Raw genomic sequence first — 24,268 nt, 5'->3', positions numbered from 1 at the left:
CGTTACATACAAACTGTCTGAGCCCAATAATTTGGGCAATGGAAGCCGAAGTCTAATATGCAGGGTCACAGCATGAATGTGGCATCAACATCTGCAAGTGAAGTGATTGGGCATGCTGGAGTGCAACATGTCCAACACTGTCACCCTGTGGGATAAACACTGTCAGATCTATGGCAGTGACTTGCTGTTCACATAAACATGCATGCTTAGTCAATCCCAGCATACATGTTTATAGGGGAGATAGCTGTCAGCTGAATGAGTCTGTGTGGATTTGTCTTCACTTACACAAGGCATAAAAGCAGTATGTTACTAATAGGATAACATCAGATATCACATCCTGATCTTTCTCATCTAGTTTTTCTAGATTAATTGCTGGTTAGTGAATATATTTTACAAGGTTCCGCTTGGTATCTGGAAACAATGGATCAGCTAGCCAGCTATCTTTACTGGTGTATCTGCACATGTGATAAGAATTCCAGAGTATTTCTATGTGGAGTTGCTGTTAGAGGGTTCACTACTATGTATTTGGCAGGCTGCCCTACTGATATGCCCTCTCCACCACAAAATGAGAGTCTAATGCCTAGCGATTCATCCAAGATCCTCATGCAGTCTTGTGCTAGTCTCAGGCTTCGTTCACATCTGGATCAGAGTCTCTGTAGGAGACCCCGTCACAGATTCTGCCGAAAATCGGCAAAGAGAAAAGCCCAAAGTATAAAAATGGCTGAAACCTGACGAACTCCATTATAGTCTATGGAGTCTTATAACGGCTTATTGTACAGGTTCTCTGGCGCAAACCTGTATTCAGAAGTAACATGGTGAACATTGTGGTGTGCTGTCATTTTCTATATAGTGTACAACAGAGAAAACAACAAAAGGACTAGCACAGGGGACAAGGTGACGCAGAGGAACAGGAGGGAATTTACACAGTACATTTTTTTTTATTATTATGTGCAAGGGCTCTTCTTAAATTTCTTGAAGTGTAACTCCCATTTTATTAACTTTTTATTTTTACTATTGTGTCGGGGTGGGGGTGGGGTGTGAACATTCTTTTAATATACTTTATTAATCCATAAAACTTCTTTTTTTAATAGAAAACAGGCTATAAAGTTCCCATTAACAATGCTGTAACTAAGCACCGCCAAAGACTCTGTCCATACATATGTTTTATAATAAAAAGGAATTTAGATCATATAATAAATAGTGTTGAGCGAGTAATATTCGTCGAATACCTCACCGGCATAGGAATGCGTGTAATTGGCCGAACACCAAGGGGTTAAACGCATCGAATCTTCGAAGCATTTAACCCCTTGGTGTTCGGCCGATTACACATTCCTATGCCGGCGAGGTAATCGACGAATACTACTCGCTCAACACTAATAAAATATATTACAAAAATGTTAAGCAAAAATCCCCAGACATAATAGTGTAAAAAAATATATATATATATAAAATGGGAGATACACTTTAAAGTTTAATGTGAGACACAGCAGGTATGTGACACTCAGTTTAGGCTTTGCATTAGAATACAGGGCAGATACTATGTTATACATGGAAACTATGAAACACAGCTGGATCCATCACATGGCATTGTCTGGCATTTTGCCCTTTAGGGTTCCTCTTCCGTTATAAAATGACACAATCTGCGATGGAGCCTCCAATTTACGATAGTTGTGAACATAACCTAACAGAAATGAATACATTATGATACAGAATATGGCACCTCAAGAACTTGTCATTGTGTTCTTTGGTTAAGCAACAGCCATGATGAGTGGATACGCAGGCAACTCCTCGGTATATGGTGTGACTCAACAAGGCGTCAGATGTTCTCCTATTCACAATGTGGGTCACAAATAGCCAACCCCCGCATTGCCACTGTCCAGTGTGACTTCAGACTTCATGGTTTAGCCTCACTTTTTCTGTGTTGCCTCCAATATGGCTAGATGATTTGTCATCTAGGAATTACATGTCAATTTGCTTGGATTTTTCCATTTTTGATTTTTTACAATTTGTTTAAGTAACAACTCAGTAACAAAGCAGTATATTCTCATATGTTTTATTCTTATCACATAGACGTGACTGTAGTGAAACCTAATGCGTTATCCGCCATTCAGTACTCATGGCCTGTGGAAAACCTGCATCCTATACCAGGGAGCCGTCTCCCAAGTACTTAATGCCTGGGACATCAGACTCCATTGCCCTCCTGATACAACCAATTGTAAGATATACATATGATGTATCAGAGCAGTCCTAGCGGTAGTCAATCTACCCATATGTATCCGCTCCTATGAACAGGTATCTAAGCAGACTAACACCTTCAATACCTCGTGTTCTTACAGTGTCTTAGACAGTGTTTCTAACTTGTTGAAAAGAGACTTCCAAAACATTAGAGGCAGTGCGTCCTATGAAATCGCAGCTTGCTGAAGAGTGAATAAGTAATGATTGGTGCTAGAAGATTATCAGAAGTGTTGGGACTGGGCCGAGAACGCTCTAATACTGCTAGACAACGTTGGCAGGCTGCAGGACTACATATGAACGGGTTCATGTCAAAAATAAAGTTGCGTGCTTCCTAGCAATACATGTGACAAGTCGAGCATCCAACAACACAAACTGCATTCACAGCCTCTTGACGTAGTTTCCGGGGAAAGTTCCAAAGAACTTTGTTCTTCTCGAAGTGCCTAGAAATAGAGAAATTATGAGTTAAGGAACAGTCAGTCAACTGGTGTGAAGAAACGTTTTCTTGTGTAATAAAATTGTAAGATCAAAGCCTTTAATAATTGGTGAGATGTATGTTGGGTCTCAATAGTGAAATTTCACGGTCTGGATTCACAGGAAACACTGCATAAAATATACATTTTCTCACGGCCACTTTGCACCCAGGGCGCCTGTTTTCACAGAATACAGGAGGGGGGACTTCACAGTCAAAGAGCAACAGGATCTTTCAATACGCTGTAAGTAAGCATGGGCCGTCCACACTATGATGCTGCCCCCTGCTTATGGGAAGACTAGTTGCAGCCATGGATATATAACAAGTACATGTAAAATTCCACTGCCACCACAGGCCACTAGTTAAAGTTAGTGAGAGATCTGGGTGGCCGTGGGCACCTCAGGAGACTTGGCGGCCGCCCAATAACGCTATATTATAATCCTCAACTGCTACAGAGTTAGACATTTATGTAATGCTTCATTTGTTATACAACATGAACATAAGCAAGCAACCTTGCTCACACAGTGCAGTTTGCTGGAGGTTCTACATGCATTTTTATTTTTTACTCTAGATCTAGAAACCTGTGAAAATCTCTCTTCTTACAACATACTCACCTACAAACCAGCCATCATCACATTTTTCCATGACATCTATCACATCGCCTTCCCTTAACTCTAACTCATCTTCATTCCTTGGTGTATAGTTGTACAAGGACTGGTATCTGCCAGAAAAAGGTATAACATATTAGAGTTTTGTCCTAAAAAGGGCCTTGTACAGACCTTGTATATTTGTTGGATATTTCCAGGGCAGATTACAGTACACTATATCTGAACTGCCCATGAATATCACAGAACTCAAACATTCGCAAATTGAAAGTTGTGAACGAGGCCTTAGGCTGGGCTCGCGTCTATTATTGGTCACTAAATCCACCTTTTCTTTCTTTTAGAAACCAATGACTTGAGTTGTCCTTTTGGATGATTTTCCTCGAGTCCTCTGACTGAAGTCAATTTCAATTTTTACATACAGAATGTGGACAACAGAATTTTGCCCAGCCATTGCTTTTTAGTATGTGCAGTGGAAATGCTGCACAATACGTAGTGGCTAACAGTAGTAGGTAAGTGGATGAAATCTGCACAATATATATTCATATTTGTACGGAAATGTTTGCAGATTTTCCCACTGGCTTCAATGGCGAAGTCAAAATGCAGAATAAAATCTGTAAATAACTGAATTGTTGTGGATTTAGCTGCAAACTACCTGTGGATCAGTAACAAAACCGCAGCAGCAGATTTTAGAGACATTGATTTTCTAAAAAATATTTTTACATACTTGGCAAGAAAATGTGCTGCATAAGCTCAGACACAAAATCTACATGATCTGGTGCAGATTTGTCTTGTGGATGGCCCTGGGGGTTGACAATGGTGCTGAGCATTATAGATCCTTGTTTCTTTAAAATGCTTGTCCCTCAGAGTGACTGGCTTTACACATTAGGGTCCATTCACATGGAGGAAAATGGTGCTGAATTTGGTGTGGAATTTCAGCGCTGAAAAAAAAAGCCTCCCATTGACTTCAATGGGTTCCATTTTTCTGCTAGCATTGAACCCATTGAAGTCAATGGGAGACTTTTCTTTCAGCGCTGAAATGCCACACCAAATTCCTCACCATTTTCCTCCGTGTGAATGCAGCCTTAGATTCTCCTTGGACAAAATGGCTGGAATGGGCTGACAATGAGCCATCATCATAACGCTAATGTTTGTAAACATAAGCAGACATCAGTCTGCCAAAAATAGTTCAGCCATGCTGGATATCTTTGGCCAGCAGTTGGCCAAAAATATCAGCGTTTTACAAGATCGGCTGCTTCTGGCCGTTCATCAGACAACTTGTGCAGACTTATTGCACTTTGACCAGGCAGTTTAGTTGTTAATGCCAATGGTGGGATCGTTCACACACCACATTATGGCTATCCAAAATCGAATGTATAAAGACATCTATGTTCTAGACTACAGGGCTCATTTTGCACTTGGCAGTATTCAACAGACCACACAAACACTTCATACAGTGAATATACATGGAGAAAAGGCAAACTTACGGTTCTCCCATAGCTTGGATGTTCTCATGAGTCAATACAGCTCGCTGTTGGGGAAAATAACATTCATTAGTATAATATAGGAGGATTTTACAGTCTATATCTTTACCATGAGACATTATAGGGTATCAGTACACATAAAGCAGACAGACTCTTACAGTGAACATGTCTGCTTACAAGACTTTGCTGCAGGTAACGTAAGCTAAGCACATGTCAATGTTATACAGACACAGCTTTACGTACTGTAAGGGACTGTAACCTCTCTACACCAGGGCAGCCATGTCATATGTCCAATTAACACTGAACTGTAAACAGGGGACCATAATGAAGTCAACATATACGGTACATATATACTGTATAGCTAAAAGTATATGGACACCCTTCATAGTTATTGAGTTCAGGTTCTTTGGCCACATCTGCTGTAAACAACAAGGGCAGGACCGTGCCAGTGTGCACAAAGCAAGGTCCGTAAAGACATGGTTTGTGTGGCCTGCACAGAGCCCTGACCTCAACCCAACACAACACATTTGGGATAACTAGAATGCCAATTACAGATCCTTCTCATCCAACATCAATGCCTGACCTCACAAGTGCTCTTCTACAAGAGCATCAATTCCTGCAGACCTTTCTAAGTATGGGGGAAAGACATGGAGAGAGAGAGAAGGCGGCAAAAAGGGACACCAGCACCATATTACAGCACAACTTTAATTTTGGGATGGGATGACCAATAGGTTCATATAGGTGTGAAGGTCAGGTGTCCACATACATTTGGCTGTACATAAGACTGCAGACTATTTATTTAGCAGTCTCCTAAAGTGTAATAGAAATGCTGGGTACGTGGTGAGACCCTGAGAACTATCAATAAAAGGCTGAAAGGGAGTCTGTCACCAGAAACCAGCAAATCAACTCAGCCCCACTGATAGATAGGTTAGAGTCACCTGAATAAAACAGTATATTTCCCTTGTGAATTGCTGCCTCTATTGCAAAGATATTGCAATTTTTGTCAATATACAAATGAGCTCTTTGGAGCAATAAGTGCATTGCTACCTAGCTATTTGGAGCAATGGCAAAACCTTCACTGCTCCATTTAGCTCATTAGCATATAGACAAAAAGGCAGCATCGCTGCAGAGGAGGCAAGGATTTACAAGTGGAAGATACTGCATGATTCAGGTGATCCTAACCTATCTATCTGCAGTCCTGGATAGATATTCTGGTGACAGACTCCCTTTTAGGTGTAGAATTTTGCACTTCCTATAACAATTACCTTTATTAAAGGGCAGTATAATACTGTAGCATGTTATATTCTGGGGGTCAGGGGAAAATACACATACTACATAATTAACAAACATTGCAGCAAAAGAAACATTGACGGCAGAGCGACTTGTCCAGCAAATATATGAACATTAACATGTACAGTATGAATAGAAATAGCCTGTGTTATGCAAACATTTAGCCAGAAAGTACAAGCCTATTGCCTTCCCTTGCAATAATCCCATATCCCAAATGGTAACATATTATATCCATATATAGTAGCTCAACATTTAAGCAAATGCAAGCAATGCCAAGCAACATGCTACATAGATCTTTACACTGCTCCATATTCCATTATTGAAATACCATGCAAGGTAAAGTGCACCAAGGACCTCTAGCACAAGTAGGGTTTATGTTGTGGCATAAAAGATCTACCATCAATGGAAAAGATAATGGCAGCCTTCTGTAAGCCCTTAATGGGTTTCACCTCTAGTGTGAAGGAGCAGTAACATTTGTCAGACTGAAGGGCACTTTTAGGAATCTCATATACCATGTGGGTGCTCTTAGGGCAGAGATGTGCAGCTGGATTCCCAGGAACTACATTGTCCCCTGGATACTCTTCCTGCCACCCCATGTCCCCACCTCAATCTGTGTTCTATATAGTGTGGACAGTATACGCTGCTTCCATGACATGCACCTGCTGTCCAGTATACATTTTTTATAAGATCAAGTTCTGGCCTGGAAGTGATGTAATGACTGATAGATGCAGAGAGAAAGGACATCATTTGGAGCAGTAGGGTATCACACAGGAAAACTACTGCATACGTTATATGGCATAGCATATTTACTACATAAGTCACTTTTTTTCCTGATTGTAGACTTTACGTAACTTTTTTCCTTTAGGTTAGTATAGATTTAAGTTTTACAACATTGTTTTACACTTTATATTTGCTGATTGTACATATACAGCGGCCAAAAATATACATTTTATAGTTAGAACACTTAGTGTTAATTCAATGCACCACCAAACTGTATTATTCACATGCCAGGGTTAAAAAAAATCTGGTTATTAACAATTCTATCATGTGTGATCTTTATTTACTCTCCCACCTGCAGAGTCACATTTTACATTTTGGTAAAAAGATTTGTGCGATTTTCTTGCAACATCATGAAATCTATCATATCCAAGTTTTAAGTGTGACATTGGTCAAACAATGCACTACAAACAGCATTTTTTGGGACGTTTTAGGCTGAAATTTATTTGCGTTTCCTATGCCACTCTTAATCCATTCCCCCACTGGAGCGAAATGCATCAGAATGATTAAAAAACTCTGGCCTGTTAATAATTCTGGTGCACTCTGGCAGGTAACGTGTACTAGAAGTTAAATCAGGGGCTGTTGTAGATTTCAGGTATATCCCACACCACATTTCTGATGCGAGTTATACTAAATTTGATGGGCTGAGTCTACTTGTCTTGGCTTGAAAAAATGCAGCAAAGTCTGGAACAAAAAAGCTACATAAACTCAATGGGGAAAATCCTAGCATAAATGGGTATAGATGTTGCATCCGTTCTTGAACCCAAGATGCTTTGCACTGTTCCTTCTGTACCTACTTGCCACTTTTTACATAAGTTAGCGGTGTAGAATGTAAAGCACGGTGGGGCAGGGACACCTCGGCTCAGTAAATTTACAACTCATGCCATGAAGCTAGCCTGAGTTATACCTGAAATGTGCACCAGTTCTGGAATGGCATAGATTTCAGTTCTGGTACATATCAGGTCTCCAGCTGAAAATCGCTTTTGGTGGGGGGTTTTTGGGGGGGTCCATGGCATTTTTTTGCGAAAAACAGCATGTTTTAGCTATGGATTTTTGTCTTAGAAGGAGGAAAAAAAAGCAGAAAGTGTATGATTTAAGAAGGTAAAAAGAATAAACACTTGTAAATATATGAATTTCATGGAGTTTTTAAAAAAAATAAAAGCCATGTAAAAAGTGATATCTGGAATTATTTCTTTTATATTTTTGGGGCATTTTCTCTGTTTAGTGTCCACGTAAAGAAGTAATCCCAGAATATTTTTATTCTTTGGTACATGATGTTGACTATAAGGACGGTAACATTTTATTGGCGTCTATCTTTGGGTTACTCACTTCTGGTCCTCAGTCGTGTTATGTGTGGACAGGAAGTCTCATTGCTGGTCACATGACACAGCTAAGGACCAGAAGGGAGTGGATATCTCACATACAGCCAGTGGTAAGGATATTACCTTCACTACAACTTACATCATGTACTTTTCTAAAGGACCAGAGAATAAACATATTTGTGGCAGTGTTATGATCCAGTACTAGCTTCCAATTGGAAACATTCTGTTGAAGGAACACACAAGACATGCAAGTATATTATACAGCACAGCTTCTTATTAGGTTAAGCATCACACAAACACAAAATACAATTGTACATATAGAAGTATTGGAAGCATTTGCGGCAGCACAATAAGTACATAAGAAATCTACATTTTTAACAGTTATGCACATTTGAGCTGAAAAGACATAAATGAAGACATACATGTACAAGCTCACTTTTACAGATAATACAATAGAGATAGATCATCATAGAGCAGTAGTTGGTGTGACAGGTACACTGTATACTATATGGTGTATTGAAGCTTTGAGAAAATGTCAATTTAAAAGGGGTTTCCAGGACTAGAAAGAAATGATCTTCTTACAGAAACAGCGCCACTCTTGTCCATGGCGGTGTCGAGCATTACTGGTCAGCCTTACCAGAGCTGCAATACCAGACACGGCCCATAGACAAGCATCATGAGCTTCATTCAAAAAAGTTGAGAAAGTTGATTCAATTTACTCTACCCTTTGGATGGTTTTGGGGCTTTTCACAGGTGAACTGCAGGCTTTTCTAGACATCACAGGGCTACGAGGAGGCTTACCAACAACTACTAGATCACTTTTATATACAGTCTGAAAAACCATAGGACACAAATCAGTTTCTAAATTTACCAATCCATCTTCAATCACGATCAAACTTGACCCATGCAAAAATGTCACACAAAGCTGTTAACATGCAGTCAACATATGAAGACATATAGGAGGGCGTAAGACTCAAATGCATTACCATCTGTGTGGGCAAAATGCAAACATATCGGAATACAGAATAGACAAGACAAACTTTTTGAAAAAAGAAAGAAAGGGCGTCTAAAACAACATGAGGACTATGAAGTTATGTTAGATATTCTACATAAAAGCATACATTGTTGGGACCACTGGTTCATTACAGTCACATACTTAGTTATTACTTTATCTGAATCTTTCAGTAATGTCACGTGACTCTTAATCTGGCCAGATAAAATCTATATGGAATAACATATAGTTCCCTGACCACCTTCCGCACAGGCTCTCTACAGTGGCAGACAGAAACTTCTGTCACTAACTACTGATGGGCAGACAGTCCCTGTCACACAGTTATAATGAAGGAGCTCATAGCCTACCAAACTATATACTTGCATTTTATTATTTATAATTACACTACCCACAACAGCAGGGCATAGCTATAGGGGGTGCAGTGGTAGTAGTTGCTACTAGGCCTGGGACCCAGAGGGGGCCCCAAAAGTCCCTCTGCCACATAAAATATACCACTTTTCTAAATGGCAGAAGATGGGTACAGCTCCATTACAGATTTGGTGTTGGTGCTCTGGAGCTTGAAGTTATGCCTTTGCACAGCAGGTAGATGAAATACAGTCTCTAGCTATCCGTGTGATGTTGTGCTGATGCATCATGGGATTTATAACAACAAAAAGAGAGAAATATAAAAGTTAAAATGGTTTCTGATAGAAAAGCTGGATTGTAGGGATATTAGGGCAGTATACATGAAAGAAGTCTGGAGAGTGACAGACAGACAGGTGTTGGGTGCTGGGATAGAAAAAAAAAAGTTATGCTGGGGTGAATCTTTCAAGGGATATTGTTGAATATCTTACATTTTTAGTCACTGAGTCTGGTTTCCATTTTTCAGAATTTCCCACCCTTGTATGTCAGGTTTATGTGTGCGCCCATCACAAATCCCCAACAATGGTAGAAAGGGCTGTGCACTGACCTCCTCCTATTGTTTGCAATGGCTGTTTACTACTTGCAGAGACCTATACTGAGTCAGCAGCAAACTGTCTAAAGCAGACTATACACACTAGATTCATATTGGCAGAACCCACAAATTTTGGCAGCATGACCATCTAGTACAGACCTGAGCAAAGTCCGGCCCGCGGGCCATATCTGTGTGCCTGTCTATATGTGTGCCTGTCTATGTGTCTGTCCTTATGTGTGTCTGTCCATATGTGTGTCTGTCTATATGTGTGCCTGTCTATATCTGTGTCTGTCTATATATATATATATGTGTGTGTCTGTCTATATGTGTGCCTGTCTATGTGTCTGTCCTTATGTGTGTCTGTCCATATGTGTGCCTGTCTATATGTGTGCCTGTCTATGTGTCTGTCCTTATGTGTGTCTGTCCATATGTGTGTCTGTCTATATGTGTGCCTGTCTATATGTGTGTCTGTCTGTTTGTCTATATATGTGTGAGTGTGTCTCTATGTGTCTGTCTATCTGTGTGTGTGTCTTAGTAACCTAGGGGCAGAGATGGAAGGGGAATGTTATACTAGGGCAGAGATGGCAGATGGGGGGGGGGGGGGGGGACATGAAATGGGGAAAATAAAGGGGGATATGAAACAGAGAGAAATGGAGGGGGGGACATGAAACTGGGGGTAGATGAAGAGGGCACTTAGACGGGGGGGGGACATTAAACTGTGGAGGAAGCTGTAGGGGGACCTGTCTGCCTCTAGTTGCCCCCAGTTTGTCACCCTCCAGCTACCCCTACGGTTTATTGTCTGCTTCCCGATTTTAATGTCCCCCTCTAGTTGCCCCCAGTTTCATGTCCCGCTCCAGCTGTCAATTTATTGCCCCCCTCCAACTACCCCACTGTTTAATGTCCCCCTCCAGCTGCTCCAGTTTCATGTCCCCTCTAGTTTCCCCTAGTTTATACTGAGGCACCAGGTGAGGGACTTAATACTGTGGGGCAGTTGGAGGGGAACATTATAATGTGGGGACATATAATGTACAGGTGACTGTAGGAGGATTATACTGTGTGGGGGGGCATGGAAAGATGATTGGGGATGGGCGGAGTCAACATAGAAGTGGGTGGAGCTAAATTTGCCGTGGCGCGGCCCTCTAGCATTGTTTCAATTTCTTATACGGCCCCATGGGAAAATTAATTGCCCACCCCTGATCTAGTAGGTAAAGTTGGCTCCCCTTGACGGCTGTTGTGGGAAAGAAGTATCAGGCAGTTGGATTTTAACATGTCCGATCCTTTTGGTCTCAAGAGAGTTAACTCATTGCTAGAGGAGTCTCCCTATTCAGAATGCATGGTAAGCACTCATCATGTCTATAAAGGGGGGAGAGGGAGGGTGACAGGAATAAATGTTCTACGAATGGCCATGCTGAACCTAAAGTCCACTATACATATACAACTTGGATTTACTGAAACCTTAAGACCGGGGGCCCCACATAGCGTAAACTCCATGATTTGTCTGCAGTGTTTTACAGTACCTGCAAAGAGGATGGGAATCTGGCTAGTCTTGCAGGAATCATATAATCATATATAGATTTGTAGCTGGGTTTCTGACAAGTCCCAGATATAGAAAGTTCCTGCATTCATGGTCGTAGCCATTGGTAAGCGATTAAGAAAACAGATGTCACCTTTAAGATATTTAGAGAAAAGTTTAAAACTCTGCAAAATTTTTATTTGCAAAAATGTTTAACTGTTTATTGTCTATAAGTCTATATATGACTATATTCATGGGAAAACCCCTTTAACTTAAGATTTTACAGATAAGAATATGAAGCATTGACTGTAATACTCATGTAAAGCTTATAAGAGTGATCATTTGCTATTATATACACTGAGCTGGTCGGGCACGGTCCTGGAGTCAGGCATAGCACCTGCTCTTTGTATAATTAGGTACGTCAAAGAATGCCAGGGGTTAAAGGTCATGATAGGCTCCTAGAAGCGGCTGGGGTGCCTTTAGCTAAACAAGGCTTGTCAGTTGTTATTGCTGCAGTGGTGAATACCAGCTGAGGGGACAGCGTGCCTGTACTGCTGATACCCATAAAGTACTATGTTATTTTGTGAAGCAGCCAAACGTTCTGACATTTAAGAGCAGAATGACTCACAGGACATAGCGATACCAGGACTAGTACATTTATATGTGAGAGAGGCCTGCTATCTACGGCTCTAGAAGAATCTACTACAATCTGAATATTACCAAGGACAGGAGAAGTCTAGGTGGCAGATACTAATAGGAGTGGAAAAGTTTATGGTTTAAAAGTTGCGGAATTGGTTAAAATAAATTGTAAATTCTTCGTTATTGTTTTTAACTTATTTGACACTTGCAACATGTTAGGAATCTCTTTTAATAAAAATCCTCTCTCTAACTCAAGGATGTGGGACCCTCGCCAATCTGACTTCAGACACCTCTGTCTGTCATACTACAAGGGTCAAACCTTTGGGAAGTCATTTGCATTGTTCTCTATCTTTTACAGTATATTCCATTCTATTAAATACATCTCACTACAAAGTCACCGCGTGTAAGCGGATCAGCCTGCCCTTTCTGCTTGTTTGCTGACATTGATAGGCTGAACTATGCCTGGCTGGAAAACAAAGGCCGGCTATTTTCATACAGCACAGGTGCCTGCAGTCAGATTCTTATTAGATAAGACAGACTAAGATGGCCGTGGCCATTTGTCAGGCTAGATTATTTGCAAACAGGAAACAGCACCATAGGGTGCCATTGTAAATTCTTAAGAAATGCTTCCACACAGAGAGTAGGATTTGCTTCTCACTTATTGTAAGGTCTTAAAAAACCCCAAACAAACAAACAAACAAACTCCTAAGTATGTATGAAGGAGATTGAGTTATGCCATCATGGGGTCACCAACAGGGAAGAATGCCACTATGTGCCACTAGCCTAACAAGGAATACACTTATTATCTTTGGTATCTCAGTATACTGTATGGAACTGCACTTACTGTATGTATATTCCTATAAATACTTCCCAGTCCCATAGTATGATGCACTCTCTCTAACTCAGTGGATCTCAACCTTCCTAATGCTGTGACCCCGCAATACAGTTCCTCATGTTGCGGTGACCCCATTCAGTTTGGAACACGCGTCCATAATGGTGCATTCCAGCTGAATAGCGCTGCTGCAGACAGTAGCGCGGCTTCTCAGTGGCTAAAGACATCGGAAATATGTATTTTCTGATGGCTTTAGGCATACCTCCCAACTTTTGAAGATCAGAAAGAGGGACAAAATGTGTGGCAGCAAATTTAGCTCTGCCCACTTTTATGTTGACTCCGCCCATTCTCATTCATTTTTCGTGTGCCCCCACACAGTATAGTCCTCCTACAGTCACCCGTAAATTATATGTCCCCACGCCATCTCTCCCCCAGTTTCATATAACCCCTTCATCTGCCCCCAGTTTCATGTTCCCCTATCTCTGCCCAGAGTTTCATGTCCCTCCATCTCTGCCCCCAGTGTCATGCCGTACCACCCCCTTCATCTGACAGCTCCTGCTTTAATCGCTTGTGTGTTAAACTCATCGGCGTCCTCCAGGCGCCGATGAGTTGAAACCGGGTCATGCCTCCCACCGACCGGGACGGTTGGGAGGTATGCTTTAGGTGACCACTGTGTTGTGGTCGTTCGACCCCCGCCGGGGTCGCGACCCACAGGTTGAGAATTGCTGCTCTAACTGCTAGATCCTATAAAGGTCCCCACCAAGGACCCTACACGAAAGGATGATTCATCTGAAATGGCAAATCTCCCCTGATCTCCCCAGACTCAAGCACGCCAAATCTTACATCTTTGGTAATCCAGATGAAGGAAGGAGGTTTCGATGCTATAGCCCTTAGGCTGAGTTCACACAGGGTATTTTGCTCAATATTTTGAGGTCGTATCCGACTCAAAATCCTGACCAAAAAGACGGCTCCCATTGAAATCAATGGGAGACTGTTAGTTCTTTTTTCTGGGAGCCGTTTGTTCTGGTTCCCGGAAAAAAGAACGGACATGCTCATTCTTCAGGCGGAGTTGCCTTGTGAATCCACCTGAAGACACTCCCCTCCTCCTGACTAGGCCCATTCATTTGGGCCTAATCCGGTGCGGAGTGTGCGACTGGATGCTGTTGCACTGCACCGGCATCCAGTCGCCGCTACCAGTATTTTGGACCGGAACCTGAGGCAGCCTCTGCCTCAGGTTCCGGACCAAAAAACCCTGTCTGAGCCCAGCCCTAAACAGTCCTGCACTTTTGCTTCTGCGGACACTATAAACCAATTACCTAGCCACCTGCTTTGCATTACAGTTGTTCATGCACTAGGACAATGTACCAAGTTCATTGTAGGAATCATTTAGTCTGTACTTTCTGTATTTAGCAACCTTAATGCTTAGTAATTGGAGCGCAGACTTTTGTTATTAGGTCACTATGTTTAATAGACTGTTTTATTACAACTTAATGGAAAATCTTTGCAGGCAATTAAAGTTACTGGGCTCATAACTGTAATGTGACATTTTGTCAAGAATGTAACAGCATGGGATATTTTAGTTTTACTTAAAGTAAACCTTCCACTTAATCTTCACAGCATAGATTTTTTCTTTTCTTATCTTGATTCTGAGTTACCCGATATATTCTTCTCCATCATCAAACCTAATTGCAGAATTCAGTTTACTAAGCTGCAGTGCATTCTGGAAGCCATGCTTAAAGCGTACCTGTTGTTTCAGGTGAGTTTTCAAAAAAGGCTGTCCTAAGACTACATGTGGAACATTGCTATTTTTGGATATTATATTTTTTGTAATCTACATTCTACATCTCCAGTTTCCCCTGAGAATGTTGGTGGAGACTAGCTACTATGAGGTCTATGAATCATCCTTCTATGCAGCACACACAAGAGGGAATTTCTTCCCTGTCATTACCTTACAAAACAGAAAGAGAAGCAGCAGTAGCATGGAAACTGGTATAGAGAAGTACTGATAATTGTTGCTGTGGATCCAGCACTGCAGTGAGATACAACTCTCACTAGAGGCCCGTCCCTTCTCCATAGATTTCAATAATATCCTGATCATTGAGTATTGAGCTGTGAGGTTACTTTGTCTCTCCTAGCAGTGGATTAAGAGTGACTGGGCGAGGAGGAAAGAAGTCGGATAATTGAAAAAGGAAGCAATTTGTTCCATTATAAACTTGTACTATCAAGTACAGCGCTATTATTTTAAAACTTACACAGTTTCATATTAAGATAAAGGGGAAACCATTGGAAAACCCAACAGTATTCATTACTACTCTTCCTGACATACGACATTGCTCTGCCATTAGAAATACTGTGGTACTTTCCAGCAGACTATAATTAAAGAGAGTCTGTCACCAGGGTGAAGCATATTAAACCAGTAACACGGTTAGACAGGTCAGCCTTGCCTGAATAGAAAACCTTTTTTTCTCCATGAAACTTTGTGCCTCCATTGCTGAGATATTTATTTATTTCAACATGTAAATGCACATCTGGAGCACTGAAGATGGCACTGTTGCTCCAAACTACTATACCCCACACTACTATAATACATCAGTGCGAAGGCGACAACACAGGACCAGAGGGGAAAGGAAGGCATATTTGAGCAAGGTGGGGTGCAGCAGCTTGAAGCAAATCTGCACAAAATAAGTCAAAGTATCTGTATAGGCTAAAAATATGAAATAATAAAAGCTTATGTAGGATTCACCGCCCCTGCTACCTCTTGTCATCCCCTCTACCTCATAGATTGTAAGCTCTTGCGAGCAGGGCCCTCAGTCCCATTGTGTGAAATGACGTTCTTTGTTATGTATCTGTCTGTGTTTGAACCCTACAAATTGTACAGTGCTGCGGAATATGTTGGCGCTATATAAATAAAATGTATTATTATTATTATTGATTCATGTATTATCTTATTATAGTTGCCTTCGTTGTGAAACAGACCCCATAAATAAACAATGGGATCCATCAGCTTATCATTGTATTTTTTTTTATTTTTTTTTGTAATCAGTAGAATACTGCAGGTTAGAGTCTGTTGTAAAGGATCCTAACACCCGGGTAGACAGAGGGCAACTATGAAACTAGATTTCTAAGGCATCGTTTAAGATAAAATATTACTGAAAGGCAAAACAGCTGCCTCATCTGAGCGTGTGATGATGGGTTTATTCGTGGTTACTGATGCAAATTCTGCAACAGCTGAAAGCGATGTTCTGTCTTACAGAACATAAAGTAAGAAAATCTACTTGACAGTGTCAGCTTTAGAAGCACAAAGTCCACCACTGCCAAGGCTACTGATATTTTACTAAACTACACTCGAAGGAGACATATCACATAGGTAGAATGCAATAGCAACTTCATTCTTAAAGCAAACCTGCAGCGCCGCACCTCCCATGAGGCGACCTGAAGCGACCGCTTCAGGCGGTGCTATGCCAGGGCCTCAGGGAGGGCGGCATTTTTGCTTACCTAAGCCAGTCCAGGACAAGCTGTCCTGGACTGGCTTAGCACCGAGCGGTGGTTTGGGGAGGCCACTAGAGCAGCGCTGCTGCAGCAGCTTCCCCTCACGCTCAGGCAGAGAGCAGGTCCTCTCCGTGCCTGCTCTCTGCCTGCGAACGCCGCTAAGCCCCGCCCCTTCACTTCACCACACCCCCTCCACTCAGCCACGCCCCCTCGGATCAGCCCCTCCTCCCGGGGGGCGGCTTTCTGTAGTTCGCCTCGGGCGGCGAATGGGGTAGGTTCACCCCTGCAAACCTGCCATATTGAATATACAGTGGCGGCCAAAAAAAATGCGCCACCAGTGGATTTTGTCAAATGTATGTGATGCGTGTAAATTGAGTCCCTGCAGATGATATGTATACCTCCTACTGCGAACTCGACTGAAAAATGTACATGTACAAAATTGCCAAATACTCGTCATCCAGTAGAATAGAGGATAGAAATGGAAAAAGACTAGAAATCATTTTCACTACAATCATTACATTTTGTGAAATGGTGTTTTTTTTTTTGTAGTCCAATCTACAGTACGCAAGGTTCTTATTGAGCAAGACCTTAGCAGATTGATGCGTACGTTTGTTTTGGGAAAAGGTTTAGTATAACATGGAATTCATTTTCATTTAAATCTCTGGGCTCTAGATAGCAATAGAATTTAGGAGTAAAGCTAGCCATACACCTTATATAGTGGTTAGCTATTCCTCCCAACCCCCCATACACATGCACACTTGACTTTGTCCAGCATGCATGTGTTCTGAGCAGAGAGAGGGAGGAAAGTCACCGACTTCCTCCAGTAAGAACAATGAATCAGGCATGTTAAAATCCAACATAATTGATTCTTGCCACCAACATCTGCCATAGGAGAGCACCTGGCTTAGGACCCTCATTGTGAGCAACAGAATTACACCAACTTTTTGTGTGGCTGTCTGCAACTTTCCCTGCCGATAGCAACTGATCGCTGGTCTCTTCAACCTACGGTTTACAACGACCCTTCGATGATCAAGTGGAAAAAAATACTTGTGTCATGCATGAATACGGGATAAAATATGCATAAGAATTATCATTCTTTGCTTAGCTGTTAATGGGTATTTTCACACAGTCTTAAAACCAAACATTTTCATGCCTTGTCAAGTAATTCATCCATAAAGGGTTATTATTAGAAGGAAAACAAGTGACAACCACATGCGGCTTGGTGTTACCTTTAACCTCGGAGATTGTGTCTGCTGCCTGGATGTGAATTTTGTTAGCGCCGAGGGGTGTGATACAGTGGACTGACAGGGTGAAGGTGGAGATACACACTCAGCATGAAAAGGAGGACTAGAAGAAATGTGGGGAGGAGAATGTGCAGGAAATCTTTGCTTTCCAGAAGAAATTGAGGTGTTCTTAAATATTCAGGAAAAAATAAATAGCAAAATCAAGTCATAGAAATATCCCATCTATTCCTGTAAACAAGTTTCCTCATATTTAATCACTTGAGGAGTGTGCTACAGGACTCCTACGCAAGATACAAGATACATTTATGGGATCAGAATTACAAGACTTGACAAAATTGTCAAGAAAAACAAAAAGACGAGTGAATGTCATGCATTGCGATAAAGTATAGAACATATAACACTTGCAGATGTCTTACGTCATATGGGTCATGCAATGACTAAAGAAACAGTGTAAGCAAGTGGAAGACCACAAATGTAGACTTTATCAAGGGAACATTTACACCAGCATGACTGAGTAGCAACCGGATGACCATGTCAATATCAACACAGAAACATGACGCCAAATGCAGCTCATCTGTTATTGAGGAGTCCAGTGTATTCTCAAGCTAAATGTAATCTCCTACCAGCAAATCTAAGGCTGGGTTCACATCTGTGTTAGTCTCCGTTGGAGACTCTTTCGCTGAGACCACTGAAAATCAGTATATGGAGAACTTTTTTCTCCACCACTTTCAGTTTTATAATGGCAGACATCCAATGGCCCGCTGCACTGCTAAAACTGCAGTAACACATGGATATTGGTGGACCCCACTGACTGTAATGGGGTCTGCTGGGTGTTCACGGTTTCAAAACCGAAAGCAGACTTTTTTTCTGTCGTCTTCCAACGGACACTCCGACACAGATGACAACCCAGCCTTAAGCTAGGTGGTGTAGATTGAGTTTAGGTCATGAATACACTGGAGTCATCAACTCTCTCAGTTCGGATCTGGTCTAATAGTCATTTTAACATCAGACAGAAAAAAAAATCCAAAAATTATTCTATAGCCATTCTGATGTGTATTTTCAACATCCATACACCAGGTCTAAGAGGAGATCTATATAACAATATGTGCAATTTCTATTGGTAAATCTGGTGATTTGATTAAATCAAGTCCAATGACGTCAGACTGGATAAAAGATCTACGTAGCCCAGTAGCTGGTGAAATGGCTCCCTATATGGACCCAACTATCTGTATGCTATAGAAGCCATGATTAAAAATGAAGGCTCTACAATTTATAGTTGTAGTATATACCTAAAGATGTGACTTGTGCATATTTAGATTTTCAGTGGACAGCGAAATAATATAACAGAACACTAGTGGGCAAACGCACAAGACAACACACACTGGTTTGATCTTAGCAACTGAATACCTCTGCATTGACACTGGGCGAATACTCTTCATGATATACAATAGGTTGCACTATGTTTTCTACTGGTTGTAAATTTTCACTTTCACCATCTTCCTCGATGTAGAGTCTTGGGTGCTGCTCTGTTTGAGGTTCGCACCTAGAAAACCCTGACTCTTGGCATGCCAGCTGAGACCCTTGGATGATGGACATTAGTTCTTGACAAATCTCTTCTTCTTGTTCATCGACAGACGTTGCATTTATTTGTGATGATGGGCCTGGCGCATGGTCTGAGAGAGATGGTTCTTTTCCAGGAGTCTCAGATATATTAATATGATCTGTACAACTTTCTGAGCCTTGTTTCATACTTATTTGTCCTTTTAACTGTGTCTGGTCCAAGAATTTCCTCTGTTCATTCAGACTGCTATCAGTATTAGTTGCAGGCATAGAAGGGACCTCAAGCTGCTGAATTATAGGAGAGGAAAGTGTTGTGTCAGGAAATGGTGAAGGTATGGTAAGATGATGACAACTTGAAAGGGTCTCTGGTGATGTAATAGGAACAAAATGACCATCCTTAATTCGGGATGCTATATCACTTGAGAACAACTGTTCAGGTTGTAAAACAGTTAATGGCATGGAGGTGAGCTTCTCTACGTCAGGAAGAAAGTGGCCAGGAAAAGGTGGAGGAGTTGGGACAGGTGTGTTTGAAGGTGAAAAGCCGACAGTCAGTGACAACCATTCACTGGTCACAGCTTCTACGTTCCCCTTACTAGAGGATGCGTCTGCTCTGAGAGTAAGGGGTGGAGTATGGAGTCTCTTAGATGAAGGTAACTTTAGAAATAAAAGATAGGTTAAGAATCAAAGGAAACAAAATAAAACAAATATTGTAACCAAATGTTAACAGAAAAAAAGTAATTTAAAGGATGTTAAAGATGACAAAGTATATAATTGTGCAGGTGGCACATGCCAAAAACTATTAGCACATGAAACCAAAAGAGTGAGAGAAAGCTATCCGAAAAGTGTAATGGTATCTGCTGATAGACCGGCTTCTAAATGTCAAATGTTGAGAGAGGCCTGAGTCATCCTATTCAAAGCAGAAGTGTGAGGTTCACAAGACAGCGAGGGCTCTTCTGTGCAAAGGCTAAACTACAGCACAGGAAAGGCAGAGGAATATCAGGTACCAAACAGACATAAAGGGGCAGATAGACTAATGGAAATGTCACACAGCGCTGATGTCATTTGCGCCCCAAAAAACAGCGGACATGCTTTGTATCTCATTTAAGTGTTTGGATCCTTCCTGACAGTTTTTGCACAGTGTTTAACAAGTGGATAGGGCTTGGTAAAAGGAGATGGGGACTAATATCCCAAACTAACACCGCGCACCAAAAATGGGCCACAATGTCGGTGCATTTTTTGTCATAAATTAAGCCAGCTAAGAAGTGATGAAAAGTTATACAGCTTTAGACACTTTGGAAAACCTGTCTCAGTTTAAGACAGTCTAGTCTAAGGGTCCATTCATACGGAGTAAACGCGCGCTCATTTTGGCACAATACACATGTAAAAAATACACGTGTAAAAATAAGACTCCCACTGACTTCAATGACATTTTTTACACATGTAAAAAATGCGACGTGTTTTTTGACGCATTTCTTTACACGTGTAAAAAATGTCATTGAAGTCAAAGGGAGTCTTATTTTTACACGTGTATTCTTTACACGTGTATTGTGCCAAAATGAGCGTGCGTTTACTCCGTGTGAATGGACCCTAAGTTTACAATACTCATTAGTTGGCTTAGTTTTCATTGTCTCAGACTTACGCAGTGTGCCAAGTCCTTTGTAAAGCAGCACGGATGACACATAGATGTCTTCCGTAGACCACCTATGCCTCCATGGACCCATTCATTTCATCTACTGAGCCCAGACTGCAAATCAGAAAGGTATAGAAGCGGTCGACAATTTTTGCCCTGGGCCTGAGCACAACCATGTGTATGGCACCATAGAGATAAATGGGTCAGTGTGTAAGTCATGAAAATCATGGCTAGCTCATTGGTTGTGTAGCTAGATCTTTAGTTTATCTGCCCCCAAACGTCCACCATTGTGCTACTGATGTTTAATGATTGTGCTGCAGCTCCATTCAGTTCTACAACCAGGGCCATAGACCTAAACAAAGCATGGCTGCTGCTTTATTCAAACAGGTGGTCTAGGAAAGCCATTCTCATAATCTATGGGGGTTCCAGTGCTCAGACCCCACCAATAGAACAATTATTTGTTATTTGTGGTGCTGTGCCTTTAACATTCTGGTATTTGACCGACTATACACTAATCTGACAAATACAATGCACTGCCAATATACTTATTTGGACATTTAATTAAAAAAATAAAGCATTTTTATAGAATATTTCCTTACTTTTACACAACATGTGTGCTCATTTACCAATTCACTATACACCACAGCTGTGTAATGTTAATGTGATATTTCTTTTGAACAGGATTTTTCTTCACAAAGTTGTTAAAGGAGTTTTGGAGAAGACGCCCCCCTCACCGTGAGAAATAAGACACAATTCTAATGTCCCAATACTGATCTCTAGTTGTGTTCTGGTCACAAGCAGTGTTGTTACATCACTAGGACCAGTGCATAGAGGACAATGGTCGTCTGGTGTCCTTATGAGCAGAAAGTATCATGTCCGAATCTAAACATGGAGCTGCTGGGAGTTACATAGGCTGTATACAGAGGGGCTTGTATTGCTATATGGAGAGCTTTGCTTATGCTCGGAATACTCCTGTAAGCATGGAAAGTATGTGTTTGGGAATGCTATAAGTATTCACTAGTTCACCAGGGGCCTGGTTAATATCTACAGAGCGTATAGCCTGCTATATATAATACCTACATTCTTGAAGACCATGTAATTTAGATTTTTTCTTACATCTGAGACACGGGATATACAGGCCGACCTTGTGTGGGCACTACTGACAAACAAGCAAAGCTGTGAGGTGGTAACAGATCATTAAGTATAGTCTATATTTTTAGAAGTCTGAATCCTAATGTCAGTCAACAGTATTAAAACTTATACCCGTCATGGCAGGTGAGCAGGACACCGGACACCAGACTGTAGGTATTATACACTGACTGGCTTTATACCATGCACACTACCCTGACAAGTCTTTGCTCTTGTATAAACTGAGCTCTATTTCTAATATACTGAACATATCCTATATATTGTTCTGAGGATGTATATTGGGGTAACAGAGAGGCAGATCATGTTTCCAGGGGTCACAATGTCACAAGTACGGTATATACCCTGCGTGACCACAGATGAGGACTGTCAGCTCTACTGCAATGTCTACTCATGTAAATGGTTGTGCTCTTTATAAAATTACCATAATGGACCATCTCCATCTTTTAATATAAAAGTTTTAGGAATAAATAATAATAAATTGACATTTGGGTGTCACCAGCTGGGGGGTGTCCTTCCACACACCCTTATGACAAGAGGTAACACTTTGTTGTCCATTTAGTCACACATATTCTGAAGGAATAACATAAGACTGATACAGTGCGGTTACTATATGAGAAAAGATGGTCCGCACTTGTTATTTTATGGAGAATATTAAGCTGGTCATTCATGTGCTGAACAGGGGCGTTTCCTGACAACCCCATAAACATGGAGGAACAAGGGTATGTATGCTGTACTACAGAATACCTATTCCTTCTCACTCTTCATCTTATTTCATCTACTATCTATTGCCAGTTTTCATTACTAGACATGAGAGAAGAAACTTACACCAAAGCTCCACCTGGCTGTCAAGTGAGAGCGATACATAATCGTGCCTGCATGTGCTATTGTTATTATTGTTATACAAATATATACATATATATATATATATATATATATATATATATATATATATATATATATATATATATATTATCATGTACAAGTATTTATTGTCGAAATCCATGTTATATGGCCATTTTTATACCTAGGTCATCAATATTTTGAACCTGGAAAACCCCTTTACCTTTTATTATCTTTGATGTAAACTCAAGACCATATAACAGAGGTGCAGGAAAAGAAATCTGACCTTATATACTTATTTAGAGTACATCCACATAGGGTAGTAATAGGGAGGCAGAAATCAGAGTTATAATAAAGCAAATAATATAACACTGTGGACACCATGAAGTAATAAAACCCTCTTATCTTCCATACATACAATATATACTACCTCCAGTTTGTGAGTATATACACAACATACTGCAGAGAACACAAGATCCTTTATGTTTGTTCTTAGCCAGAAAACGATTCTTATTGCTGTCACTGTGTATGTCTAGTCCACACACAATGGTTAGATAGAACCAACCTAAGTGACATGGGTGACTAGATTTCAGGAAGGAAAGACTTACTGTGCTGCTGGAGTTATGTATCCTCTCCGTGGAGTAAGTCTGATGAAGTGACCTTTCTGGAGATGCACCTGGACTCTTGGAAGGACTCTTTCTCACAATTTCCACATAGGACACTGGGAAGATGCCTTGTCTGTTGGTTCCTGGTATTTTACCTTCATACCAGTTTTGATCTACCTTCTTAAGAAGTGTCACCTTCTCACCCTGGAAGACAGCAATGCAGTGATTATTGAAGGCTTTTATTTAAAGGGGTTGTCCAGTTAAAATGGACAAACCCTTTAACTTTTAAATCAGCCGGGTGCAGTGATAAAAATAAAATGCTCTGGGGTCCTTCTGGCACGTTCTGGTCCTTCCGCTCAACGGGTCTCTTTCGGAGTTCCGCTGGAGCCAATCAGCGACTTCGGCGGATCCCAGGAAGAGACCGGTGAAAAGCCACTGAAGCAGAACAACCATGACGTGTTGGGAGGACACCAGAGCATTGCAGATAGGCGAGTATGCTTTTTTTTAAAAAAATTTCACTGCCTGATTTAAAAGTTAATGGGGTTGTCCAATTTTGCCTGTAAAACCCCTTTAATTTCTGTAGCGACGTCCTACAGTGAGGTAGCTAAGGGTGGACTGATGAGGTATGTGTCCTGGGTACAG

The 24,268-nt window shown here is 41.2% G+C and overlaps 1 protein-coding gene across 22 annotated transcripts in view; it reads right to left on the bottom strand.

Annotated features, from left to right (window-relative positions):
* Positions 1-1,416: 1,416 nt before the first annotated feature.
* Positions 1,417-24,268, bottom strand: part of SORBS2 (sorbin and SH3 domain containing 2) — a 218,724-nt gene continuing 195,872 nt past the window's right edge. For 18 of the 22 annotated variants that reach the window (XM_075258861.1, XM_075258853.1, XM_075258941.1 and 15 more), the window contains 3 exons: positions 23,630-23,830; positions 19,250-20,056; positions 17,764-18,010 (listed from right to left, as the gene is read on the bottom strand). In XM_075258861.1, the coding sequence (XP_075114962.1) occupies positions 17,765-18,010; positions 19,250-20,056; positions 23,630-23,830 (1,254 nt within the window). In that variant the 3' untranslated portion in view covers position 17,764. Of the gene's footprint in view, positions 2,676-3,318; positions 3,426-4,793; positions 4,838-8,903; positions 9,012-17,763; positions 18,011-19,249; positions 20,057-23,629; positions 23,831-24,268 lie in introns of those variants that run through there. The other 4 variants (XM_075258828.1, XM_075258933.1, XM_075258987.1 and 1 more) reach the window with 3 other exon arrangements.

Source organism: Leptodactylus fuscus, chromosome 1, assembly GCF_031893055.1.
Source record: "Leptodactylus fuscus isolate aLepFus1 chromosome 1, aLepFus1.hap2, whole genome shotgun sequence".
NCBI lineage: Eukaryota > Metazoa > Chordata > Amphibia > Anura > Leptodactylidae > Leptodactylus > Leptodactylus fuscus.
Note: the sequence above shows the minus strand (reverse complement) of the source record. Positions and strands in the feature narration are given on the sequence as shown.